General features: G+C 33.9%; 1 protein-coding gene across 8 annotated transcripts in view; it reads left to right on the top strand.

The window, feature by feature from the left end:
• Positions 1-24,247, top strand: part of ERBB4 (erb-b2 receptor tyrosine kinase 4) — a 1,163,457-nt gene that overhangs the window by 786,429 nt on the left and 352,781 nt on the right. For all 8 annotated transcript variants that reach the window (XM_001146866.7, XM_516067.8, XM_003309455.6 and 5 more), the window contains exon 5: positions 1,984-2,049. In XM_001146866.7, coding sequence (XP_001146866.3) covers positions 1,984-2,049 — 66 coding nt within the window. The remainder of the gene's footprint in view (positions 1-1,983; positions 2,050-24,247) is intronic.

Below are 24,247 nucleotides of genomic sequence, written 5' to 3'. Positions count from 1 at the left end.
AAATTGGAATTTCAAGAATAAGAAGTTAAAAAATTAATCGAGTAAGAGAAAAACATTGAGAATATAAAAATGTCTAATATGAATTTTGTTACTTAGCTCCTTCCTTTCCTTGTTCCTTCCTTCCTTCCTCCTTTCTTTACTTTTTCTTTTCTTCTCTTCTATTTGCTTTTATCTTTTCTTTTCTTTTTTTTTTTTTCCAGTTAGGTAGTATTCTGGCCACAAAGAATAAGGCCAAATATTTTACAAGCCCCAAACATAATTAAATAAATCATAGATTAAATGGTAGATTATCTTATGCTTCAACTATCTTCAATTAACAGACCACTTAATGGATCAATTTAGAGGATTATACCAAATCTAAGAAAACACATTAACATTAGCTACTTTCTCATAAAAATGTTTGTACTCCAAAAAGTTTTCGCTGCTTCCTATTTTGTCTCACAGTCCTTTCTAATTTCCGCTAGTATAAATCAATTTAGATTTATTAGCTTTGTACAAAAGAACTCCTGTAAGTTTTTAATAATAATTATCATTATCACTGATTAAAGTTATATTGTTCAGGCCAGATGGAGTCCTTTTCCTGTCAGCTACAATGAGCTTGCATTATGTTGTTATAATGTGTTTGGCTCTAAATAAACAGATGGCAGAGTGACAGGATATTATACACTGGTGATGTCAGCGGCAATACTTCACAAATAGAATTGCTTTAAATAAACTCTGTTGTAGCAAAGATCCCCGTACTTTTAAGATGACTGGAATTGAACCTAAGTATTTTATTAACTTGGAAGTAGTACAGTTTACTTTCTCAAAGGTAGACAATCTGAATGGTCTGAGATCCAGCCAGAGAAAGTGTCTGTTGAATCTGTATCTTAACCGTGTACTCATTTAACAGAATAGGCTCACTTTGGCAGTTTCACTGGAGGCGGGAAAACACTCCAGGTTGTAAGAACTTTCTGGTTGAGGAATTAAAAACTTGAATCAAGGAAAGATGGGAGCATCTGACGAGATGTTATTTGATGATATTTATAATATAGTTAACGTTGTTAAACACTTTAAACGGGAGAATCCTATTAACAATTAATATTAAACAATTGACAATGTTTAATAAGAAGCATTTAAGGAAATGTCATAGAAAACATTTCTGTTTATGGAAAAGTTTTAAGCTTTAATAGATTTTTAACATCTATATTTTATTCTAAAAATGTGTCATGTACCCACAGAAATTTAGAGCGAATCTATGAAATTCAGAAATAAGATTCAAAGGAAGTCGTTTTTATATGACTTCTTCCGGCTAATATTCTTTATTTTCAGTCCCGATGGGAATTTCTGTGTGGGACAACTATGTTTGTTGAGGCAAATACCTATGGTAGAAGAAGATGCCACTATAGGAGATTAAGGCTTATAGTTGAAAATGCAAATAATGTTAATAAACATTTTAGAAGTATATATTAAAATAATTGAAATTAAGCTTTCAAAAATATAGCTTAAATGCATGATTTTACCATTTATTCTAATGATTTTTCATGTGTTTGTAAAAATATATTCTTGTTCTCATAGATTTCCACTTATTTTTAACTGTTGCTTTACTTTTTAATATATGTTGCTCTCAGTAAGGTGTGATCTCTGGAAATTATATCAAGTAGAATAGATCAATAGAATAATAATGCTGAACAGTGAAAGTGAAACTTATTAAATATAATCATTTGCTTTTGATTTCCTGAGAAAATTCACAAATTCATTTATTTTATTTTCCTAAAAAATGATAAGAGGATTTGAATACCAGGAGGTTGTACTTTAGTTTCACATATGTTTGACATTCAGGTTTTCCTACTTAAGTGGGCATTTTATGGGCTATGTTTCAGCTCTAGTATGACATAAAAATCCTCATAAAGGAGCAGGAGTATTTCCTTTGAGGAGTTACTCCTAGTCAAGGAGTGAAAGATTATAACGTGCATGTCCTTTTTCCCTTTTCGTGTTCTGCAGGTGGACGTTGCCATAAGTCCTGTACTGGCCGTTGCTGGGGACCCACAGAAAATCATTGCCAGACTTGTAAGTGTTCATCAGTGAGAGCACACAGGTTTGATGTGGTCAAGGAATTTTAATGATTGGTCCATTTCACGCCTCTGGTCATCTAAAACATGAAATGAGCTATCACCTCCTTGTGGTTGATTTGCTTTGGGCCAAGAAAACTACCCGATTTTCATTGCTTTCAAATGAAAATTAATATATAATTGATTCTTAGGTTTCTTCGTGGTTTCTAGGTTAATGATCTCAACAGCACAGCTATGGTGATATTAACTATAACTTTAGAGTTTTTACATCACTAGAAGTGGGAAATCCAATGTGTACAAAATAGTAACTCAATTTCAGGTTAACTGGGTTTCTCAGTCCTTTCATTAACTAGTTATTTCACTATTCATTCATTACAAAAGGAGAGGAAAGAAAAAAGAAAGGGTACTATGTACCCACTGTATTTTTCCAGGCACTGTTCCAGGCACAGGGATAAAAACTTTATGAATTATGGAAATAGTCACTATTTTTGACAATGACTATTGCCCTTAGTTTATACTGTTTCTTGGATTAGTCATTAGCTAAAGAAAATATGAAGCTATCATCATTGCTAAGACATATAGTAACAAAGCATACTAAATATAAAGACAAATAGCTATTTTTTTTCAGCATTCTTAATGTTGTTTAGTACTCAAACCAGCACTGAACTTTCATGAAACTTAAGAATAAATGATTTCTTTAAAAAAGAAAAATAAAATGTCCTATACAAGTGGTAAACACTCATTCTTCCTGCTGCAATAAAAATGACTGAAATATGATATGGAAAAAAATATAGTGACAAGTTGAAATATATTTCTTTGTTATCATAGATGATACAGAAAATATTAAAGATTCAAACATACAAATATTACACTCTTAGATGAAACTTTGCAGATTTCTAATTTGTCTCAGTTCACATTTGTCTAGTTCTATTTGCTAGATTCTGTTTTAATAAAGAAATATAAAAGGATTATTTTATTGTGAACCATCAAAGAATAAAAATATAGGAAAAATATTTCCAATGATAAATGATTTCTTAAATTTATTAATTTTAATTCATGGGCACTCTTATATCCAAACTTCATGAAATGGAAAAGATTATAAGGTAAAATAGTATCTTCCCACGTGGGTCCCACCTTTTTCCCTCAGCTCTCCATAGGCAACAAATATTATTGGCTATTTTGGTGTATTTTTCCAAAAATAATTTATGCATACCCAAGGAAGGATGTATATAAGCACTCACCCCATTTTTCATTCAAATATTAGCATGTTTTGCATGTCGTACTACAGCTTGATTTCTTCAACCCATGCATGTGTATGAATTATTTGTAGTATTAATTTCTAGAGGTGAATTTGTAGGGTCATAGACATGTGGATTTGGAAATGGGTAGAGAACAGCAAAATGGAGATCTTATTTTCTATAGAGGTTGGATCAATTAGTTCTACCGAGAGCAATGTACATAAATGCCTATTTCCCTCCCTATTCTTTGGACGAAGTAGTTCATTAGGGAATTTTTGGATCTTTGTCAAAGGGTTAGATGAGACATAGTCAGTGTAGATTTAAATTAACTTATTTAATAGAAACAATGTTTTATGGCAGGAAAGTATTGACAAGAATCTTAAACAGGCTTTTAAATAAGATGAGATTATTGTGTGAAATTCATTCACAATATTTGGAGATATTCTTTTAATAGCAAAGAATTGGAGCCTAAGTTGCATCCCAGTGCTGGTCTGACACACATGTGACCATTTGCAGGAAGTCAAGTTCTCTAAAATAAGGAAAAATCTGCAACAGTTTGTGATGAAGTGGAAAGTAACCAAAGAGACTGTGAAAGTGCTAGATATCCACTGGTCATTTCATGGCAGAAAAAAACTACCGAGGTATCAAACTAAAAATGAGTTTTTACTCACTCACCTACTTATTTTATTTATTCACGTATTTATTTTACAGAGGGGTCAAAGAGGCTTCTGCAAAAGCTCCTTGTTGTGGCTGAGCCACTCTGGTGGGCCCAACCACACCCTGTCTCAGGCCCATGGGGTTCAGCCAGTACTGTTGAGGGACTCACCATAGATCTGAGGGAGGAAGGAGCTTAGATTTGGGAAACACTGGGGTGGATCCCTCTTCTGTTGAGTAGGGGCACTTAAGACACCCTGCTGTTGTGTTGTTCCTCCAGTGCTAGATCCCAGAACAAAATTACTTCCTCCCACCACCTTTCAGATTTCTCCTTTGGTTGCCTCTTGCGTTACTTTCAGGGTTTATAGTTGAATTAAACAGGTGGGAAGAAAAAGGTCTCTGCCATCTTTTCTATACCAGAAGTCTCATACAGTGTATTCAATAACACTATTAATTAAAATTAATAATACTATTACAATTAAAATAATTACTTTAATTATTATTTTCATCTGTGTCTTATTTTATGTGTATTTTTACAGATTACAAAATGCAGTGTATAGATTATATGTATCGATTTTACAGTCGTTCCTCCATATCACTGGTTTCCACATGGCAAATTCAACCAACTGCAGATCAAAAATACTTGGAAAAAAACAATTAAAATAATAAACAATTAAAAATAATACATATAAAAAACTATACATTATAACATCTATTTACATAGCATTTACATTGTATTATGCATTATAAGTAATATAGAGATGATTTAAAGTATACAGGATGATGTGTGTAGTTTATACTCAAATATTATATGCCATTTCATATAAGGGAAGTGAACATCTATGGAGTTTGGTATTTATGGGGGTCCTGGAACCAATTTACTGCAGATACCAAGAAAGACTCTCTGTATACATATTATATGTTATATATACATAGGTGGTGAATATTTATTCTCAGATTGAGGTATATGAGTAAAAAATGTGAAATTCAATCACCGTATTAGGGTAGAATGCAAAAAAAAAGTTGTATGTCATTGATTATTAGGGTTTTCCCTAACTTTGATTGAAATTTTCCTTCAATTTATACAGTGCTAAAAATTCTGAACCTTTTAATTTATTTTAGTAGATCTGCTTCTGTTGGCTAAATTTTACAAAAGTTATAATTTCCACCAACATCTCTTATTTCTATAATAGACCACTTTCAGGATAATTGCCAAGCAGACACGTGGCCTTCTCCGAAAAATACCCCCTTCTAGATGGTCAGCCCCAGTAGGCATGTTTGTTTTATGGGACACTTTACCCTTTACTTCACAGGGCAGTGTTTATCAACCAGAAGTGATTTCTGCCCCACAGGAGACATTTGATAATTTGGGTTGTCATATCATGGAGGAGGGGTGGGAGGGATGATCTTCTGGCACTGGTAAAGTAGAGACCAGAGATGATGCCCTGCAATGCACAGGAAAGCCTCTCCCACCCCTACCCAAACAAAGCATTAGTCAGTACAGATAAAAATGTTAATAGTACTGAGGGTTGAGAAATCTTGTAATATGGGTGGATAATTGACTAGACTGGGCCAGTCAAATTCTCTCTCCAGAGAATTTAGATTTGGGATCCAAAAGTGCTGGTTACAATAACTTACAAACTCGAACCTGAAGAGATGTTAAAGCTAATTGAGGTTTCCATTTTTGAACTATGTATGTTAATGAGAAGCAGAAAGAAACAGTCCCCAAAGTCACTAAAGAATAAAGCAGCCATACAGAGAGTTGAGGAAAGAAAGAATAACAATTTTTGACAATGTTTACCTCCTAGTTCTCTGGGTTTCGTGAGGTCCAGCTACACTGCTGTCCTTAGGTTCCATAAGAAACACGGTGTTCTTCCAGTATATTTGAATGGAGGGTTTTTTGTTTTTGTTTTTGTTTTTGTTTTTGTGAGACAGTCTCCCTCTGTCACCCAGGCTGGAGTGCAGTGGTGCGATCTCGGCTCCGTGCAACCTCCGCCTCCCGGCTTCAAGCAATTCTCCTGCCTCAGCCTCACAAGTAGCTGGGATTACAGTCATGTGCCACCACGCCTGGCTAATTTTTTGTACTTTTAGTAGAGACGGGATTTCGCCATGTTGGTCAGGCTGGTCTTGAACTCCTGACCTCAGGTGATCCACTCGCCTCGGCCTCCCAAAGTGCTAGGATTACAGGTGTGAGCCAGTGCACCCAGCCTGAATGGAGTTTTCTCACTTGCTACCAAACACAGGTGGGAGGAAGTCTTGACTAAGAAAATCATCAAGTTATAATTCATGTGTCAAATCATCAGACGTGAAATTACTTAATTCAGCTAATTTTTCAGCATAGAAGCTATCCTTACTGTAATCCAAAATTGGCTTAACGGCCACTGTGCTTACTCCACAAAGCCTACCAAATTTAAACTCAACAAATTCATGGACCTAATAAGCAAGTACAAATTTTATTTTATTTTATTTTATTTTGCTTTAGAGACAGTGTTTCACTCTGTTGATAGTGATGGGGTGTCTGTTGCCCAGACTGTTCTCAAACTCCTGGCTTCAAGCAATCCTGTCTTCTTGGCCTTCCAAAGTGCTGGGATTACAGGTGTGAGCCACCACACTGGCCAAATGTTAGAATAGTATACAAGTTAACATAGAACTTTATTAAATATTTCCATTTTAAAAATTCATTTTCACAATATTCCTGTGAGTTAAAGAGGGCAGTTACATTAACCCAATTTTACAATTGAGGAAATATAAGCAGAGGAAATGATTAAAGGGCTAAATTTACACAGCTAATACCTGGATTTTAACCTAAGTGTTCTTAATCTAGAGACAACTGTTTCCTGGATACAGTATTTTGTAACACAGTTTAGTAGTCGAGGAAGCTGGATTTGAAATTAGCCAAAAGATACAAATCTCAGTTGTTTCCACTTTCTATCATGGGAAAATGACTTCATCTTTCAAAATATCATTACCATATCTATAAAATGGAGATAAGTATACTTACCTAAGGGGTTTTTTGGTTGTTTTTTTTTCTGGCGGTGGAGGGTGGGGGGCACAATGAAATTCAACAATGCAGTTGAAGCTCTTAAATAATTTTTAATATATCCAAAACCCAATCAATAATAGCCGATATTATAATAAACTGGAAAGGATACTGTTAGAAAACTTATTCCAATTTAAATCTGAATGAATGAAAATGGAAGGCAAACTCCTGTAGGCCAGTTCCACCTTGTGAAGTCTACTGACACCTGGTGGCTGGGACATGGAAGAGCAAAAACCCTGGAGTGGGGTTGGAGGCTGCCCGTCCTTGACATTCATTCCTGTCCTCTCTCTCTCTTAGTCTGAGCTACTTGAAAGCGAAATTACTTATCCATATTTAAAGAGCCCAGCATCCTGAGGCAAAAAGTATTTTGAAACTACTCAAAAATATACTTATTGTAAGATCACAATTTTAGAATTTAGGTTGTATTTTTTGAGAATTAGATCTCACGAGAGATTCCATAACAATATGAGACCTCCAGAGACCCCATACAGTTGTAACACACGATTCATTTTTTTAAAGTCAGTTATTTTAGGCTTTCTCTAGATTTCCACTGACTCTTCTGTTATTTAAAACATAATATTTACTCTTAGGTCCACTAAAGATATACTTATAATCTGACCCTGACTTAACTTTTAAAAAATCAGAAAACATGCTATGTAAGTTTTTGACAATATTCTGCTTTTGTGGATTGACTATATAAAAGTACATTTTAGAGTCTGAAAGATATAATCATATGTTATTTACAAATGACCTATTTCCCTATGACTAAAATAAATTCACTTTAGTGAAGGCTTTTCTGGAAGTATTCAACTTCATGATTTACCAAATATTTCCTTATTTTTTATGGATAATTATTCTTTGAGACTCTCCATACATTGGGGAAAAGAGAAAAAAGTATTAAAAAGCCCCACACCTCAGCTAAGGAAACTGAAGTGACGCATATATTTCATTGACTACACCTTATCAGTGCTGACATCTTCCCACAGATGTCTCCTAGCAAATGTGCTGGGAGTTATCCTCTTTGTCACTAAATGGTGAGAAGCCACACTAAAGACAAATGGCCCAGGCTCTGGGAGAACAAGTTCATGAAAATGAATGACTTGTTAGGGTGAAATGAAGCAAAGAGTGGTGATCAGATTGAAAACATCTCTGAATAGAGATACAGAGAAACAAAGAAGCCGGTCACAACAACAGTGAGCTTCAGGGAAGGTCTGTGGGAGGCCAGAGGTTTTAAACAGAAGAAATGAAGAAAAGGTTTTTGTTTTTGTTTTTAATAGATTTAGCTAAATGGAAGAAGAATGTGAACAAACCGACAACTTACTACGAACAACAGTTCGCTATGCAAACCTACCAGACAGAAATTTCAGTAAAATCTTTTATATTTTTAGTAAAAGTTAGTACATTTTCAGTAAAATTTAGTAACATTTTGCAAGTTATTTTGTGTACTTTTTTGGGTGCCACAGTTAGCTTGATTGCACGTTAAATAATTTAATTGTGTCATTGTTCCTCCATAGCATTTAATTATGTTCAGGCTATAAACTGTGAAACTAGTAGCTGTTTTTTTTAAATGTTTTCCTAACATATGAAATATTTTCTAGATAAATTCTTTAAAACAAACTCATTCAACTTAAAGAATGTTGTAAATATTAATGTAAGTAGATTGTGCTTGTAAAATCTAACCAAGTATTCCCCTCTTCCTGTGTTACTCATGAGTCTGATTTTCTAAAACATCATGAATTTATTCTCCTTAAATCCTTCTGGATGTTAGAGCACCATGACCCTATAAACCTAACAAGAAAATTTCTCACAGAGTTGCAAAGGGTCAAAATAGAACTTATGATTGGACACTGAGAGCTACGTTACATGTGGAGCAGTGACTCAAACTTGAAAGTACTTTTAAGCTCAGTTAAATGGTGGCTGCATTGCTCCACAGCACAGCTTAAGTAAATTGATTCAGTGGATTAATGTAGTCGTGTCAGGGGAGACAAACTTATCTGCTATGTGAAGTCTGAAGCTTATAGAAGTATTATTTAGCAGGCTTACAGGTAAGAATGACAACTCTCTCTATTCATAAGAACTGAGTCGTAACGTATGAGCTCTACAGGTTTTAGGTATGAGAGAGACTAAGGTTTAAGAAATAAATAAGAATGATTAAAGAAACAAAGTTATCTCTGTCCCTGCAAGATATGTGAAGCACACTTATCTCATTTAAAGTAGATACTGCATGTCCTTTTTTATCTTTAAGCACAATATCAGGGCAGCTCTCTCCAGTCTCCCATTATCAGAAAGGGTGGTTGTTTCATTTTACACATTCCTTTTGTCCTGCTAGACCTGGTGTTATCTCAGTCACTGCATTTTGAGTGAGGAGGGGGAAAAAGGCATATATCCAAACATTACAGTTTGATTTTCCTGACCTTTGCATACATTTTGCATTAAAGTCATCATAATTGTGAAGTTTTCTAGGCTGATAACCACTCAATACACTCTTTAGTTTTCTAAGTTGCTTTATAAGTGATGTTTCTTGCTGATAAGCTGATTGAAAAATGTGAGTTTGACAATAGGTTAAAAACATTATTTATTGTAGAAGTTGAAATACAACAAAATTAATGAAGAAATGCATACTTTAACCACTGGAGTGAACAGATACACTTCTCTCCATTTAAATGTCATTAAACTGACTAATGCATTACTTTAACCAAAAGAAAAGTTCTTTTGATGGGATTTACCTCTTGCTTCTTACTTACTTATGATAGTCTTCCTAGACCATCATAAGTAATAGAACTTGCCAGGTTATCTCAAAATCTTTTTTTTAATTAAAAATAGAATAATAGTAAAATAAAGATAAGCACTGTATTTTTTTCTTGTAGATAATTGTTAATATGGGTAGTACTACACTGGCAAAATAAAACCTTTTTCCAAACAACATTTTATGTTATTTACTTTTTCCATACAGACATTATAGAATATGCTAGGAAAATTTAGAACTTATTTAGCATTTTCCTCAGTAATTTATTATGCTTGGCATGAAGAAAATTGGTTTTAACATTTGCAATATATTAAAAGTTTCAGTTTAATAGTAAAGGGGAAAAAAAACAAAACCTTAGCCTGGCTTATGAATTTTATTTATTCTTAAGAAAAATGTCATACATATATACATGTCCTTTTATTTATTCAAAAGTATATCTGGAACTCCTTCGAAATAGAATAATAAAATCTAACAAAATTATTATATATTTTTGTTCCTCAAAATTTCAACAAGAAATGTTGCAGTTGAAAATTAAATTGTATCTTTCTCCATGAAATTTTCAACAGTTTCCTGTAGAATGTGAAAGCAAAATGACAAATTATTTAGATAATAAACTAATTATACTCACACACATGCGTACACATATAATTTGTCTAAAGTGTAATTGTATTTACATTCTTTGTGGAACAAATGTTGTTTAAAAAGAAGGTGCCGATGTGGTAAATATCCAATTAGAGCAGAGAAAAGCAAGTGGGAGCTAATGGGGAACAGGGAAAGAGCTGAGCCAGCAGGCCCCATCAATCAGGATAACAGCGAGTCTTTGTACACGCCAACATCTTTAATTAAAACCCTTGTATTTTACTAATAACTTTGCACATCCATAAGCCTTCTTATTGATTTCAATTATTCCCATTTTTCCTTTTTTGGATTTATGGTTTCTGGAGATATTGTAAAATTAAAGTAAACATTACAATGAGCTAATTACTTGATTACACTGACCATTTCAAAAAGTGCCCCAATAATTTACCGACAGAAAATGAGAAAAATCTTCCCTGATGTGTTCTTCATTTTGACATAAGTTGATAATATTTGTTGTAATTTAATGACTTTTCTCAAAGATTTAAAAGAACAAGTTGTTTCATTTTAACTACAGGAGATGTATATATTTAAAATACTCTGTATATTACAGTTTAATGGGATTCAGGAGATATTACTTAATGACAAGCCAAGGGCTTCAGGGGCATAAAGGTATATATAAAATTGTTCCTGTTCTGTGGGCATACTGTGGGTTAGATACAAGACAAAGGTGAGGAATGTTGGAAATGATCAAAAAGAATATTAAACTGGGACATTAGGTAACTAGAGATTTGGTCCCACCTCTAACTCAATTTAAGAACCTCAGTTTCAACAAGTTCCCTTATCTTTCTCCCTCTCTCTCTCTCTATCATCTGTCTATCATCTAGTGTGTGTGTGTGTGTGTATGTATGTATTAACTACATATATAGTTATAGATTATACAGATACAAATATAGATTGAGAGAATGGAAACTGTAGGGTGTTGTGCAGATAGCTATTCTAAGCAGAGGGATCAGAAAATGAATACTCCACATTTGAAGGATTACTAATAGGACATTGAGAAGAACAGTTAGATATATCTGAAAGTTCTACCAGTAAAATAATTTTGTTATTTTGGTAGTGATGACAACTTATTCTGAATTATTTGTGTCTTCACAGCAGAAGAGCTGACTGTCATTAGAGTAACTATATTTGACTATCAAAGAGAAAATTTCAAAATTACCTACATGTGACATGCTTCTGATGAATAGGACAGCCATACTATTTTGGCTACAGAAATGGAAAGAAGTGTGAGATTTTATTCTAGGAAAAGCAAGCACTTACATACCACTCTAACGGTTTGAGAATTTAGCAAGCATGAAGAAAGATATTCTCCTTAAAGTTTTGCCTTAAAATTATTGAAATGTATTATATTCTTTTTCAAATTAATCAATTTGGTTAAAGAAATAATTAAGTAGGCTGGGCGCAGTGGCTCACGCCTGTAATCCCAGCACTTTGGGAGGCTGAGGCAGGTGGATCACCAGGTCAGGAGATCGAGACCATCCTGGCTAACACAGTGAAACCCCGTCTCCACTAAAAATACAAAAAATTAGTCGGGTGTGGTGGCGGGCGCCTGTAGTCCCAGCTACTCGGGAAGCTGAGGCACGTGAATGGCATAAACCCTGTAAGCGGAGCTTGCAGTGAGCCAAGATCATGCCGCGACAGAGGGAGACTCTGTCTCAAAAAAAAAAAAAAAGACAAAGAAAAGAAATAATTAAGTAAACAGTATAGGGATGAAAGAGGATAGGAAGGGGTACAGTATAGGGATGAAAGAGGATAAGAAGGGGTAACTGGATACAGGTCAACTTTTCTTGTGCCAAGCCACGTTTTTGTCCATTATATTAAAATAAATGTGAGTTCACTAAATATCAGACATGTAAAGATTTCATTTCTGAAGCCAATATAAATTTTATATATTACTCAACAATTTATAATATTATCATGGCTGCATCTCTCCATTACCATGGGCACTTTCCAAAGAAATAGTCACTCTATTAATTTATGATGAGTTATAAAAACATACAAAAATATTTTAAAAAATAATTTGTATATATTACTATCTCACTGAAGACAGTTATTTTTGGTCTATCTAAAATATTTTTACCCATGAATTTTGTTATAATGGAGCTGATAGAGCATTATGACCATGGAAATACCTACAAGTTTTGTTCTGATTTCAGTATTTCTTGAGTAACTGTCACACAGGATAATTATTTTCCTCTTTAATAAGGATGTTATATGTATTTAAGAAGTATGCAATTTCATTGACTAGAAAACAGAGAGGATGAGGGAACAGAAGAAAAGACAGATTCTGATGTTAACAACTAGTTGCTGATAATTTAAAAGAACCAAGCTACAACATTTCACCAATACGTAACCACAAAATTAAATGAATAGGGAACTACTGCATTCTAAGATAGAAATGCCCATGCTTTGAAAATGTCAGTTTTTCTAAAATTAGGCTATATTTTTAACTATCTTTAAGCAATTACCAATGCTTTCTTTTCTAAAGAATCTCTTAAAAATACATTTAATAAAATAGCCAGATGAGGCTGGGCGCGGTGGCTCACGCCTGTAATCCCAACACTTTGGGAGGCCGAAGCGGGCAGATCACGTGGTCAAGAGATCGAGACCATCCTGGTCAAAATGGTGAAACTCTGTCTCTGCCAAAACACAAAATTACAAAAATTAGCTGGGCTTGGCGGCATGTGCCTGTAGTCCCAGCTACTCGGGACACTGAGGCAGGAGAATCGGTTGAACCTGGTAGGCAGAGGTTGCGGTGAGCCAAGATCACAGCGCTGCACTCCAGCCTGGTGACAGAGCAAGACTCTGTCTCAAAATAAATAAATAAATAGCCAGATGTTTGAAAAGAATAATCTTGTGGAATCATTTTCCCTATAAAGTATTAAAATGTTAAAAAGTAATAATTATTAAAACAGTATATAACTGGTTCAGAATGGTATTGATTAAATGAAATCTAACAAAGTTAGACATTTGGAGGCAAATGTCTACAGTGATTTAGTTTTTACAAAGGTGACATTTTTTAAAAATGACAAAAGCATAGATTATTTAACAAAGAGAGTATGAATAAATGGCTCACTTATGGAATAAGATAATGTTAGATCCCTACAATAAAACAAAAGGCATAAGATGGGTAGTACATTAAAAGTCTAAAGAGCATAGGATAGACTATAGATAGTCTATATTTAGATAGACCTATACAGATTGATGAATTATAGATAAAAAAATTAAAAACGTGGTATAACTGGAAGTACTAGGAAAAAAATAGAGATAAAAATTACAGAATGATGACTGTCTTTTTAAACATGACATAACAAATACAAAATAAAATATAAGAAAAAGATCATTTTCTGGCCAGCCACAATGGCTCATGCCTGTAATCCCAGCATTTTAGGAGGCCAAGGCAGGTGGATCACTTGAGGTCAGGAGTTTGACCTCTCTACTAAAAATGCAAAAAATAGCCGGGTATGGTGGTGAGCACCTGTAATCTCAGCTATTTGGGAGGCTGACGCATGAGAATCGCTTGAACTCAGGAGGCAGAGGTTGCAGTGAGCCAAGATCACACCATTGCACTCTAGTCTGGGCGACAGAGGAAACTCCATCTCAAAAAAAAAAAAGAGGGCCGGGCGTGGTGGCTCATGCCTGTAACCGCAGCACTCTGGGAGGCCAAGACAGGTGGATCACCTGAGTTCAGGTGTTCAAGACCAGCCTGGCCAACATGGTGAAACCCCGTCTCTACTAAAAATACAAAAAATTAGCTGGGTGTGGTGGCAGAGGCACCTGTAGTCCCAGCTACTCAAGAGGCTGAGGCAGGAGAATCCCTTGAACCTGGGAGGTGGAGGCTGCAGTGAGCCGAGATCATGCCACTTCACTCCAGCCTGGGCAACAGAGCAAGACTCTGTCTCAAAACAAAACAAAACAAAACAAAACAAAAACAAAGGAAAAATTATTTTAACTGCATTATAGTTAAGTATAGTTTTGTATTTTTAAAATAATTTTAATTAAAAAGAATTGAACATTTATACAAGAAATCTGCAAAAAATACTTGACATTACTTATAATCAATGACATACAACTTTATAAATTAAAAACATATTCAGATAACTCCTAGTAAGAAAGAAAGTATGGAGCTTGGAACAGTATCAGTTATTCTTGGTAGATTATAAATAGGTAAAAATCACCATGTAGACTAATTAGTCATTTGTATCAAAGTTTTTAAAATATGCATTTTCTTGAACCACGAAATGTACACTTAGATTATCATATGCATGAAACGAATGTTCCATAGTATATATTACAGCAGTATTTATAATAGTAAAAAATACAAACATTGCAAATAGCTTAGAAAGGGGATTCAGGGTATATTCATACAATAGTATAATATAGAGCTTTAAAAAATAATACAGCAGAAGCATATTTATGCTTCTACAAAAGACAGTTAATGATATAATATTTAGTTAAAAATACCAAGCTATAAAGCGAGATAATAACTACCATTCATCGATTACTTAACAATACCAAGAGCCAATATTTATATAATGTTCACTGCATGTTAGGCACTATTCCAAATTAATAATTTCCCATAATACATAAAATCTTTGTAACAGCTTCATGAGGTAAGTACAGTTGTTATTTTTATTTTATAGATGAAAACCTAAATCACAGAGAGGTTAAGCAATGTGTCTAATCTGGCACAGCTATTACATAAAGTCAAAATTAGCTATTATGTAAAGTCAAAATTATGTAAAGTCATCTCCAGAGAACTTCCTGTAGTTATCCATTGTGCCGGTTTTGTACTAACAGTTTCACATGTATTATCTCATTCCAACCTCATGAATCATTTCGGTATATACACTGGAAATAAGGTAGGAGAGACAAGAAGAAGTGGGACTAGAGAAAGTTCTGAAGGAGGAGAATATGAGATTTCTGCATGTAGAGAAATGTGGATTGATGGGATAATTTTCTGGAGGCAGGAAGGGAGATTGTGTCCCCTTCCTGGATTTGAAAATTGTAAAGATCTGAGTTATTTTGAATTACTTTTAATTGTGTGTTTTGTGTTCTCTTAACTCTCATACTAGTGTGGAACCATAATAGGGATGTCAAGCATTCACAGAGACTCAAAAGTTGACATTGGTTGTTACTGCTGGAGTAAGAGAACAAATGAATTGTTTTTAATTCTGCATATCTGTAGTTACTTATATTTCCCTGAAAATAGGTACTGCATATGTAATTTCAGAATTTTAAGAAAGTAAGTAACAACAAATATAATAAGTAATACCCTCTTTATCGCGACATGACTTTTTTGGTAAATGTTGAGGACTTCCGAACTTTTGTCCTGAACAGAGAGATTATAATTTTTTAATCAATATATTAATCATGCATAAAAGCTTTAATATCTATAGATTATATTATTTTCTATAAATATATTGCTTGGAGAGGATCCAAAAAGTTGTTTTGTATTGGCCCACAATTTAATATACTGCCAGGTAGGAGAAATTCAGACTGAACGATCCCAAATTTCCAGTAATTATGGTGGGAATAAAAAGCACAAACCTCTGAGAATGGTCAGTCTCAATGGCACAATTCTGAAGATAAGGCATTATGGCAGGCTGTATTGTGCAGTGATTTTCCATATCCTCTAGAATCCTAAAACTTCAGAAAAGGGAAATTTTATCACCAGTGGCTCTAAATTCCTGAATTCATTAGAAGGCTAATTTGCTGTACATATATAAGAAGAGCACAGAGATCGGTTTCTCTAATTTCTTAATTTGACCTTTGTTCATGCAATAAGACAATGCTTTCAGATTGCTGGTTGCAACTTGTTAGTAGATTATAAAATCACTTCAGTACACCCTGCCCAACAATACATTTTTATTGAAATAAGATACATTGGAATAAAATTGACCAGAAAAGGCAGTATCAAAATGCTCTTGCACTAATTAGGCTCAGTATTATTCCTCAAAACATTTCATCAAGGATATGTGTACTGAGCCATAATACAATGTTATTTGTACTGTAAATTGTTATTTTTTAAAAGACAAAAGTTTGAAAAACACTACAAAGGTGCATTATGTGACTTGTAGGAGGACATGATTATCTTTTTTTTTTTCCTTTTTTTGAGACAGAGTCTTGCTGTGTTGCCCAGGCTGGAGCACAGAGGCACAATCATAGCTTACTCTAGCCTTGAACTCCAGGGCTCAAGTGATCCTCCTGCCTCAGCCTCCCAAGCAGCTAGGACTACAGGTGCACACCACCATGCCTGGCTATTTTGTTTTTCCTTTTTTCTTTTTGGTAGAGACAAGGTCTCATTATGTTGCCTAGGCTAGTCTCGAATGCCTGGGCTCAAGAGATCCTCCTGCCTCAGCCTCCCAAAGTGCTGGGATTACAGACGTGAGCCACTCTGCTTGGCCTGATTATCTTTTTAAAGAAGATAATCCCAAACGTGTTCTATGAGGAGAAAAGCAAAACATATTCTTCTGTATATACTCAAAATGTGCTTGTGGTATAACTCTTTTAAATGGTTTCCTCAAAAGGTCTCTTTTTCTGAGGTATAGACTTCAGTGTTGGCCCTCTCTGGGTCTGAGATTTAAAGAGTATTTGAGTAATATCTTAGTTTTCATTGTTGGCCCTCTCTGGGTCTGAGATTTAAAGAGTATTTGAGTAATATCTTAGTTTTCATTATCATCACTCACAATCATGGTAGTTAAAATAGCATCAGCCAAGCTGTTTTTCAGAGACGTAATGTAGACACGTGTTTGATCACTTTAGCTGTTTGGCGTTGCATTTAAAACAGTTTCCAAAACTATCTTCCTCTCCCCTTTTAGTCCTTTTGATTTTTACATTTAGGCACCCTCTATTTGTGACTCTTAACTTGATGAAAACATGTAAATGAAGATATATAGGAGTCAGAAAACTAATTTTAAACTCCACTTTGATAATAACTTATGATTTGACCTAGGATAAGCTAGTTTTTAAGTGTTAACTTCTTCATCTGTAACACTGGGATAATTAACTTGCTCTGCCAAATGCACAGGTTATTTTAGTATAGTTTTTTTTTTTTAAATTCATGTGATACTCAGCTCATAAAGTTAAAAATAATAATGCCTTCCCATCAGTAAATATGCTTCCCTCAACCTACATTTTTTTATAAAGTGATTACTTTATGGTAATATTTGGTATATGTGTGTGTATTTATATTTACATATACACATAAGCACATAAAAGTTGTGGGATTTTGTTTTGTGTGTTTTACAAAAATATGTATGCCATGTCTATTCGTCTATCACTTTTGTTTCACTTCACATTATATTTTAAAAATCCTTTCATTTCAGGACATAGAGAACAATCCCTCTTTTTTTTTTTTTTTTTTTTTTTTTTTTTTTTTTTTTGACAAGAGTCTCGCTTGTCGCCCAGGCTGGAGTGCAGTGGCTGCACTGCAGAGGCTCTGCCTCCCAAGTTCATACCATTCTCCTGCCTCAGCCTCCCGAGTAGCTGGGACTACAGGCGCCCGCCACCACGCCTGGCTAATTTTTTTGTATTTTCAGTAGAGATGGGGTTTCACCATGTTAGCCAGGATGTTCTCGATCTCCTGACCTCATGATCCGCCCGCCTTGGCCTTCCAAAGTGCTGGGATTACAGCCGTGAGCCATTGCACCCAGCTTTTTTTTTTTTTTTTTTTTTTTAATGCTACAGCTATTTCCCTAGTTATGGTTGTGCTATAATTTACTTAACCAATTCCTCATTAGTGGACATTTAGGTTACATTGTATTATTCTCAGTTACAACTAATGAACATTTTTATATACATATTTGTCCACAGATGCACATTCTTCTGTAAGTCAGATTTCTAGAAATAGAACTGCTTGGTCACATGTGAATTTACATACACAAATTTGATAGAGACAAATTAGTCTTCAAAAAATCATGTATCAATTTATACACCCACTAATAGTTTGCCCAATTCTTCACCCTCATCAAAACTAGAAACTTCCTGGAATGCTCTGAAGAAGTGGTGATCTGTCTTAGAGATGTCTGAACATTACTTTAGATTTGCTCATAAACAAGTAAGTTTATTTCAGTTTTAATTTCTCATCAATAAAATGAGAAATTTGGACTTGATGGTATTTATTGTTTCAACAGATATTTGTCCATTGTTTACCTAATATGATGTTCTTTTTTTAATTTTAACATTCTGTATTTTCAATTTTTAAAAATATTTTTGAGACAAAATTTTTAAATATTTATTATTTTTTCAAAAATTTTTAAATATTCTCTGCTGCATGGCCCAGGCTGGAGGACAGTGGCATGATCTCAGCTCGCTGCAACCTCAGTCTCCCGGGTTCAAATGATTCTCCTTCCTCTGCCTGGCTAATTTTTGTATTTTTAGTAGAGACAGGGTTTCTTCATGTTGGCCAGGCTGGTCTTGAACTCCTGGCCTCAAGTGATCCGCCTGCCTCTGCCTCCCAAATGCTAGGTGTATAGGTGTGAGCCACCACTCCTGGCCCTTCTGTGGGTATTTTTATTGCAAAATTGAGTGAGAGAGAGATTATATTTATTTTCTTCTACTAATATTTTGGATAGGGAACTAGAATAAGCAAAAGAAAGAAAGTAAATTTTTTTTTTTGGTTTTTGTTTGTTTTTCTATCAGGTTAGATGTGGAGATGTCTGTTATAATGCACAGTGATTTAAAAAATTTGAATACCAATTTTTCCATATTTCTTGGTTTATGAAAGATCTATGATATAATTATGACTTTTTTTTACTACTTTATCTGCAGCCTATCATTTATAGGCAGATTTTAAGGTGCAGACCTCAATTCTAATTTTTAAAAATATTCTTAAAAATACTATGGTATTTTTACGCAGATTCATACTCTTCCTTTATTGCCTTGAAATCAATATCTACGGGCCTGTGAGGAATATGCAAAATAACTCTTACTCACTCTCAAGAATATTTTTATAGTTAATGTAACAAGGCAATATTATTTTTTGAATCTTCACTCACAAACTGTGGAGATGCTAATAGCCTATTAAGAAGGGAGAATTTCCCTGGTGACCAAGTGTGTAGTTTATAATCAGCTTTAAGGTCCCTCAATGAATCATTGATCATGTCTTTATTAAATAGGTTGAATAAAACTTCATTAAATAAATGAATAAAGCAGGTGGTGATAAAGAATGGATTAGACAGAATCCCTTACCTCTTTGACACAACTAACAATATTATCATGTCATAGTCCGTGGGTCACCAGGGATTCATCAGGTCAAACCTGATTAGTAGCTGCCAAAATATGGGCCTACTCTTTTTTTGTGTTTGTTTTTTGTTTTTTGAGACGGAGTCTCACTCAGTCACGCAGGCTGGAGTGCAATGGCATGATCTTGGCTCACTGCAACCTCTGCCTCCCGGGTTTAAGTGATTCTCCTGCCTCAGCCTCCTGCGTAGCTGGGATTACAGGTGCATGCCACCATGCCTGGCTAATTTTTGTACTTTTTAGTAGAGACGGGGTTTCTTTTTTAGTAGAGATGGGGTTTCAGCATGTTGGTCAGGCTGGTCACTCCTGACCTCGTGATTTGCCTGCCTCAGCCTTCCAAAGTGCGGGGATTACAGGCGTGAGCCACCATGTCCGGCCTGGCCCTACTTTTATTAACTGACTCTGAATGTCAATTTCAGTAGTGACTGTACAGCTATTTGCTATGTCTTCCAGGGGAACTACAGAGGTTATTGCATTTTGGATTAAACAGTTATTTTACATGTGGGGTATATACTTCATGATATGGCCTGGTCAGTTTATTTAGAGTAGCTATCACCAAACCAATTAGGAATTAGGAATAAAAGAAAATTAGTCGTATTTTATTTTGTATTGTGAAAATGTGTATGATTGTGGTCATTTAGAAGCCCAGATACTTTTTGATAATTCCATTTTGCTAGGTCTAATTTTTTTTTTCAAAAAAGACCTCTGAGAGCCTTTTTAAATATGTTAGATAATACATTGTGGCTGGTTAAAATAATTGAAAAATCCTTAAAGTGCAAAATTATTTTCCTGTAAAAATTAGGATATAGGCTTATGATGAAGCCTTCCTCTGTGAGGCAACAATTTTTGACTTATTTCTTCTGCAATTTAATATGAGATAGGAAAGAGCATTCTAGTTTAAGACCAACCCAGCTCTGACTCTGCCTTTCCATCTATGGGAATCTTTCATTAGAAATAAGAGAGTGCCTTAGAGCAGAAGTTTGGAAATATTGGCTTATAAAATCTACTTCTCAAAATCTTAAGGCTCCAAATAAAAAAAAAATGAATTTTCTGACACCTTCCCCAGACTTACTGAGTCAGAATATAGGAGATGGGCCAGACATCTTTATTTTAAGTCTTTCTACTTGGCTTTTAGTTTCTACCTGGCCCCGGACACACAAATGTGTTCAATTATTCTCCTTTGGAAGAATGAATAACAGTGTATAGTTTGGCATTAGTTTCATTGAACCTGATTTTTTACACATGCTCTGTAAGTAACGCCTCTTCTTGGATGGTCTGTGAGCTTTATTTGTTTCACTTTAAGTGTATCCTGTTGATGATAGCTTTCTTAAAACATGTTACACAACCCAAAGTGTTCAGTTTTTTAGTCACAATTTCATCATTAATAGGAATAAATTTTGAATCTTAGAGCTAGAGGGTACCTCTAGAGAACATTTCATCAAGCCTCCTATCTTTAATTAAGTGGATGTCTAAAGCATGTAGAAGAGATTTCTTTTAAAATACTGACAAATAAACACTTAAGAAGCCCATTACAGTGTTTTTATCCCTCTAATAGTCAGTAATTCTTCCTCACATCCAACCCATATCACCTCTACTTTAACCCAAGTATTTCTCCCTTCTAGTTCAAACCTCCAAGTATGTAACTGGAAACAGTGTAATAAAAAAATTCCATTCAAATACTATCTAGTTATTGAACATATGTTTTATGAACATAATTTGTCAAAATTTTGACACAAAAATAGAATAGAGGCAGCATAGAGGTATGAGTCTTTGAATAAAAACTGAAATAAAATTTTAAAAAATAAAATAAATATGCTTTAAAATGTGCTTAGCAGTGCAATTGGGGATTGCCCCAAGATACTTTTCACTCAGACAGCTGCTGGGTGAGAGAAGGGAAGTTTTCTACTGGTATTTCATTTATCCATAATGTTTGCCTTCAGAACCAGTGAGTCAATATTTCCATCGAAAATATAGGTAATTTCCCTCCCAAATTTTCCTATATCTACTTGCACATCAATTTTTGTTTGTTTGATTTTCCAATTAGTGATAGGGACCTTTACAACACAAATAGGAAATTAAAGCAAGAAGTCACTGTGATTAAGTTTCAGACAAGGAATAATCAGTCAGTCAATCAGATGGTGTAAATGACTTAAAATTTTTTTCTCCCATTTCTCCCATTGGTTAGAATAAAGGTTCTCAACTCTAGACTGAATATTGGAATCCCAGGGAGCTTATTAAAACTACCAAAGCTTCTAGAAAATTGCCAGTGATTTTGATTTAATAGAAACTAGGTGATTCTCAGGTATTGTATTTTTTGAAACTACTCTATATTCTGCTACTCAATATGGGGTATGTAGATGAGTAGGTAGAGACATTACCTGGGAGCTTAATAGAAATGGGCTTATTAAAAAGTCTTGGGCCCCACTGATACCAACTGAATGAAAAGTTTTACTTACAGAAGAATTCCAGTACTCAAGTTTGAAAGACTGTTAGTTGATCTAATATACAACCCAGTTCAGAACCACTGGTTAGAGGAAATGAAGATAATCAAAAGGCACTGAAGGAGAGAAGACAGAGGAGATAGGGAAAGAGGAAGGAGATGGGGGAGGAGGAGGAAGTGTCAGAGTGTAAAAAGACACAAAGACTTTGCCTAAATTTATCCTTATTTCTATTGTTAACGGGCGAACAGAGATCTTTTGTCTTGTCACTGTGATGTCAGTGCTCTGTTTTGCATTATTTATGAATATTCTTTGTCTTTTTTGCTATTGTTGCTAGGAAGCAACAATAAATATTTAATTAGTAAATTGCCAAGCTTCTTCAAGTAAAATAAATTTGTCCTAAGGGAGTAACTTTAATCACAGTATTGGTTATCATTATATTGAAAGAAGTAATTAAGCCATAGTTCTTATTAGTGAGATACTGATAAGATTAAGCTACTTAATGATTTTTTAATATTTTTTGACTTGATAGACATTCTCTCAGTAGTATTGGCTTACCATGAATTGTTTGATGCCTTAAATGTTACCCATCTAATTCTCATGGATATTTTGAATGAATTCACATTCCCCATGTCAAGTTTACTGACCCGAATATAAGAAGTTTAACGTCCCAGTTTTAAATTTTATATTAATCACATTTAGTGCATACCACCAATGAAAAAGCTAGTGAAAATTGGACCCAAATATTTTAATGCACCCAGTGAAGCAATTTAGAAAGGAAACTAAATACAAGGAAAAAAACGTAATGAAATATTTGAGCAAGGATGGAATTAATAAAAACCAAAGCAATTATAAGTTAATGTTCCTATAGAGGCTGACTTATCTCATTGATTTCAGGAATTATTTTTTGTTTTGTGTCCCCATCGTAATAAAATATGAGTATAATTTGATGAGTTTATTCACATTAAATAATGCTTATTAATCAAAAAATGCTACTAAATAAATTTACTCTATGGTGCCTTTCCACTTCTCTTGCATGTAGCCTTGAATTGTACAAAGGGAATGTTTTCTTTCTTGTTACAAGTCTCATATAATAATATAAAGAAATATTTTTTAACCCCATTACTGTTTAGCAATTAAGCTTGTTGTTTTGTTCTTTTTGCCTACCTTTTATGTGTCCAAATGCTTCATGCTTACTGAATTTTCATTTGGAATTAAGGGATATAAAAATGTTGATGGTGAAAAGCCCTATATTTAAAGTTGAATGTAATTTACTTTGAAAAAAATCAATTATAGACTGATTTTGGAAAATGAAAGCCATAATTCCCTTTTAACATGTTAAATAAAAATTGTGGAATGCATCTGCATTTGGATAATAATTTAGAGGAATTTTTCTGCATGTTTCTAAAAGGGAATATAATATCAGAAATCAGTGTGTCCTGAAAAAATATTAAGTATTTGAATACTATGTGGAAAAAGTTGCTATTTTCAAAAATTTTAAGTTTTTTTCCACACAAATGATTAAATAATTTAAAATATTTTAATAGTTCCACAGTATAATAATTGCTATTGAATCTAAGATTGTACTACATTGGATTATATTTGTATAATATTATTTTCATATTTAAATAGTGTACTCAATGAGAGAAATGATTTTAACGTGAACACTTAATAAATAATTTTAAACTACATTCAGGGTTACTTGTCTTATCATTGTAATTATTTTCTACATTAATTTTCTCATTTGGCAGGAAAAACCAAAGTAAATAAAGAGAAACTGAAACATTTTGTCTAGTTACTTTAAATCACCATAGAGTTAAAAATAAAAAGTAACACTTAGACATATCTGTCTATGATTAAAATATGATGTGACTTATAAGATTGTTGACTCCATGCTATTGTTTTCCAGCTGAGCAATAGCTGTCAAATAGAAGCAAATTGATAAACTCTCCTGTGATAACACATTTCAAATCTAGTTATTTATTTATTTAACATATGTCTGCATTTTAATTAGTGACTGTTGATGCATTGAAGCACTTTATTGAATTTGGAAGAGAAGAATTGTGTTTGAATTTATTCTGTACAAAACTGTCTGTTAAAAGTGTTTCCTTTAAAAAATGTCATTTATATTGTATGAATTACTAATTAGGGCATCTAAACAAATATACCACTTGGTTAAAAGACAGAAATATCAATAT

Source organism: Pan troglodytes, chromosome 13 (assembly GCF_028858775.2).
Source record: "Pan troglodytes isolate AG18354 chromosome 13, NHGRI_mPanTro3-v2.0_pri, whole genome shotgun sequence".
In the NCBI taxonomy this organism is placed as follows: domain Eukaryota; kingdom Metazoa; phylum Chordata; class Mammalia; order Primates; family Hominidae; genus Pan; species Pan troglodytes.
This window is presented reverse-complemented; position numbering and strand designations above follow the sequence as displayed.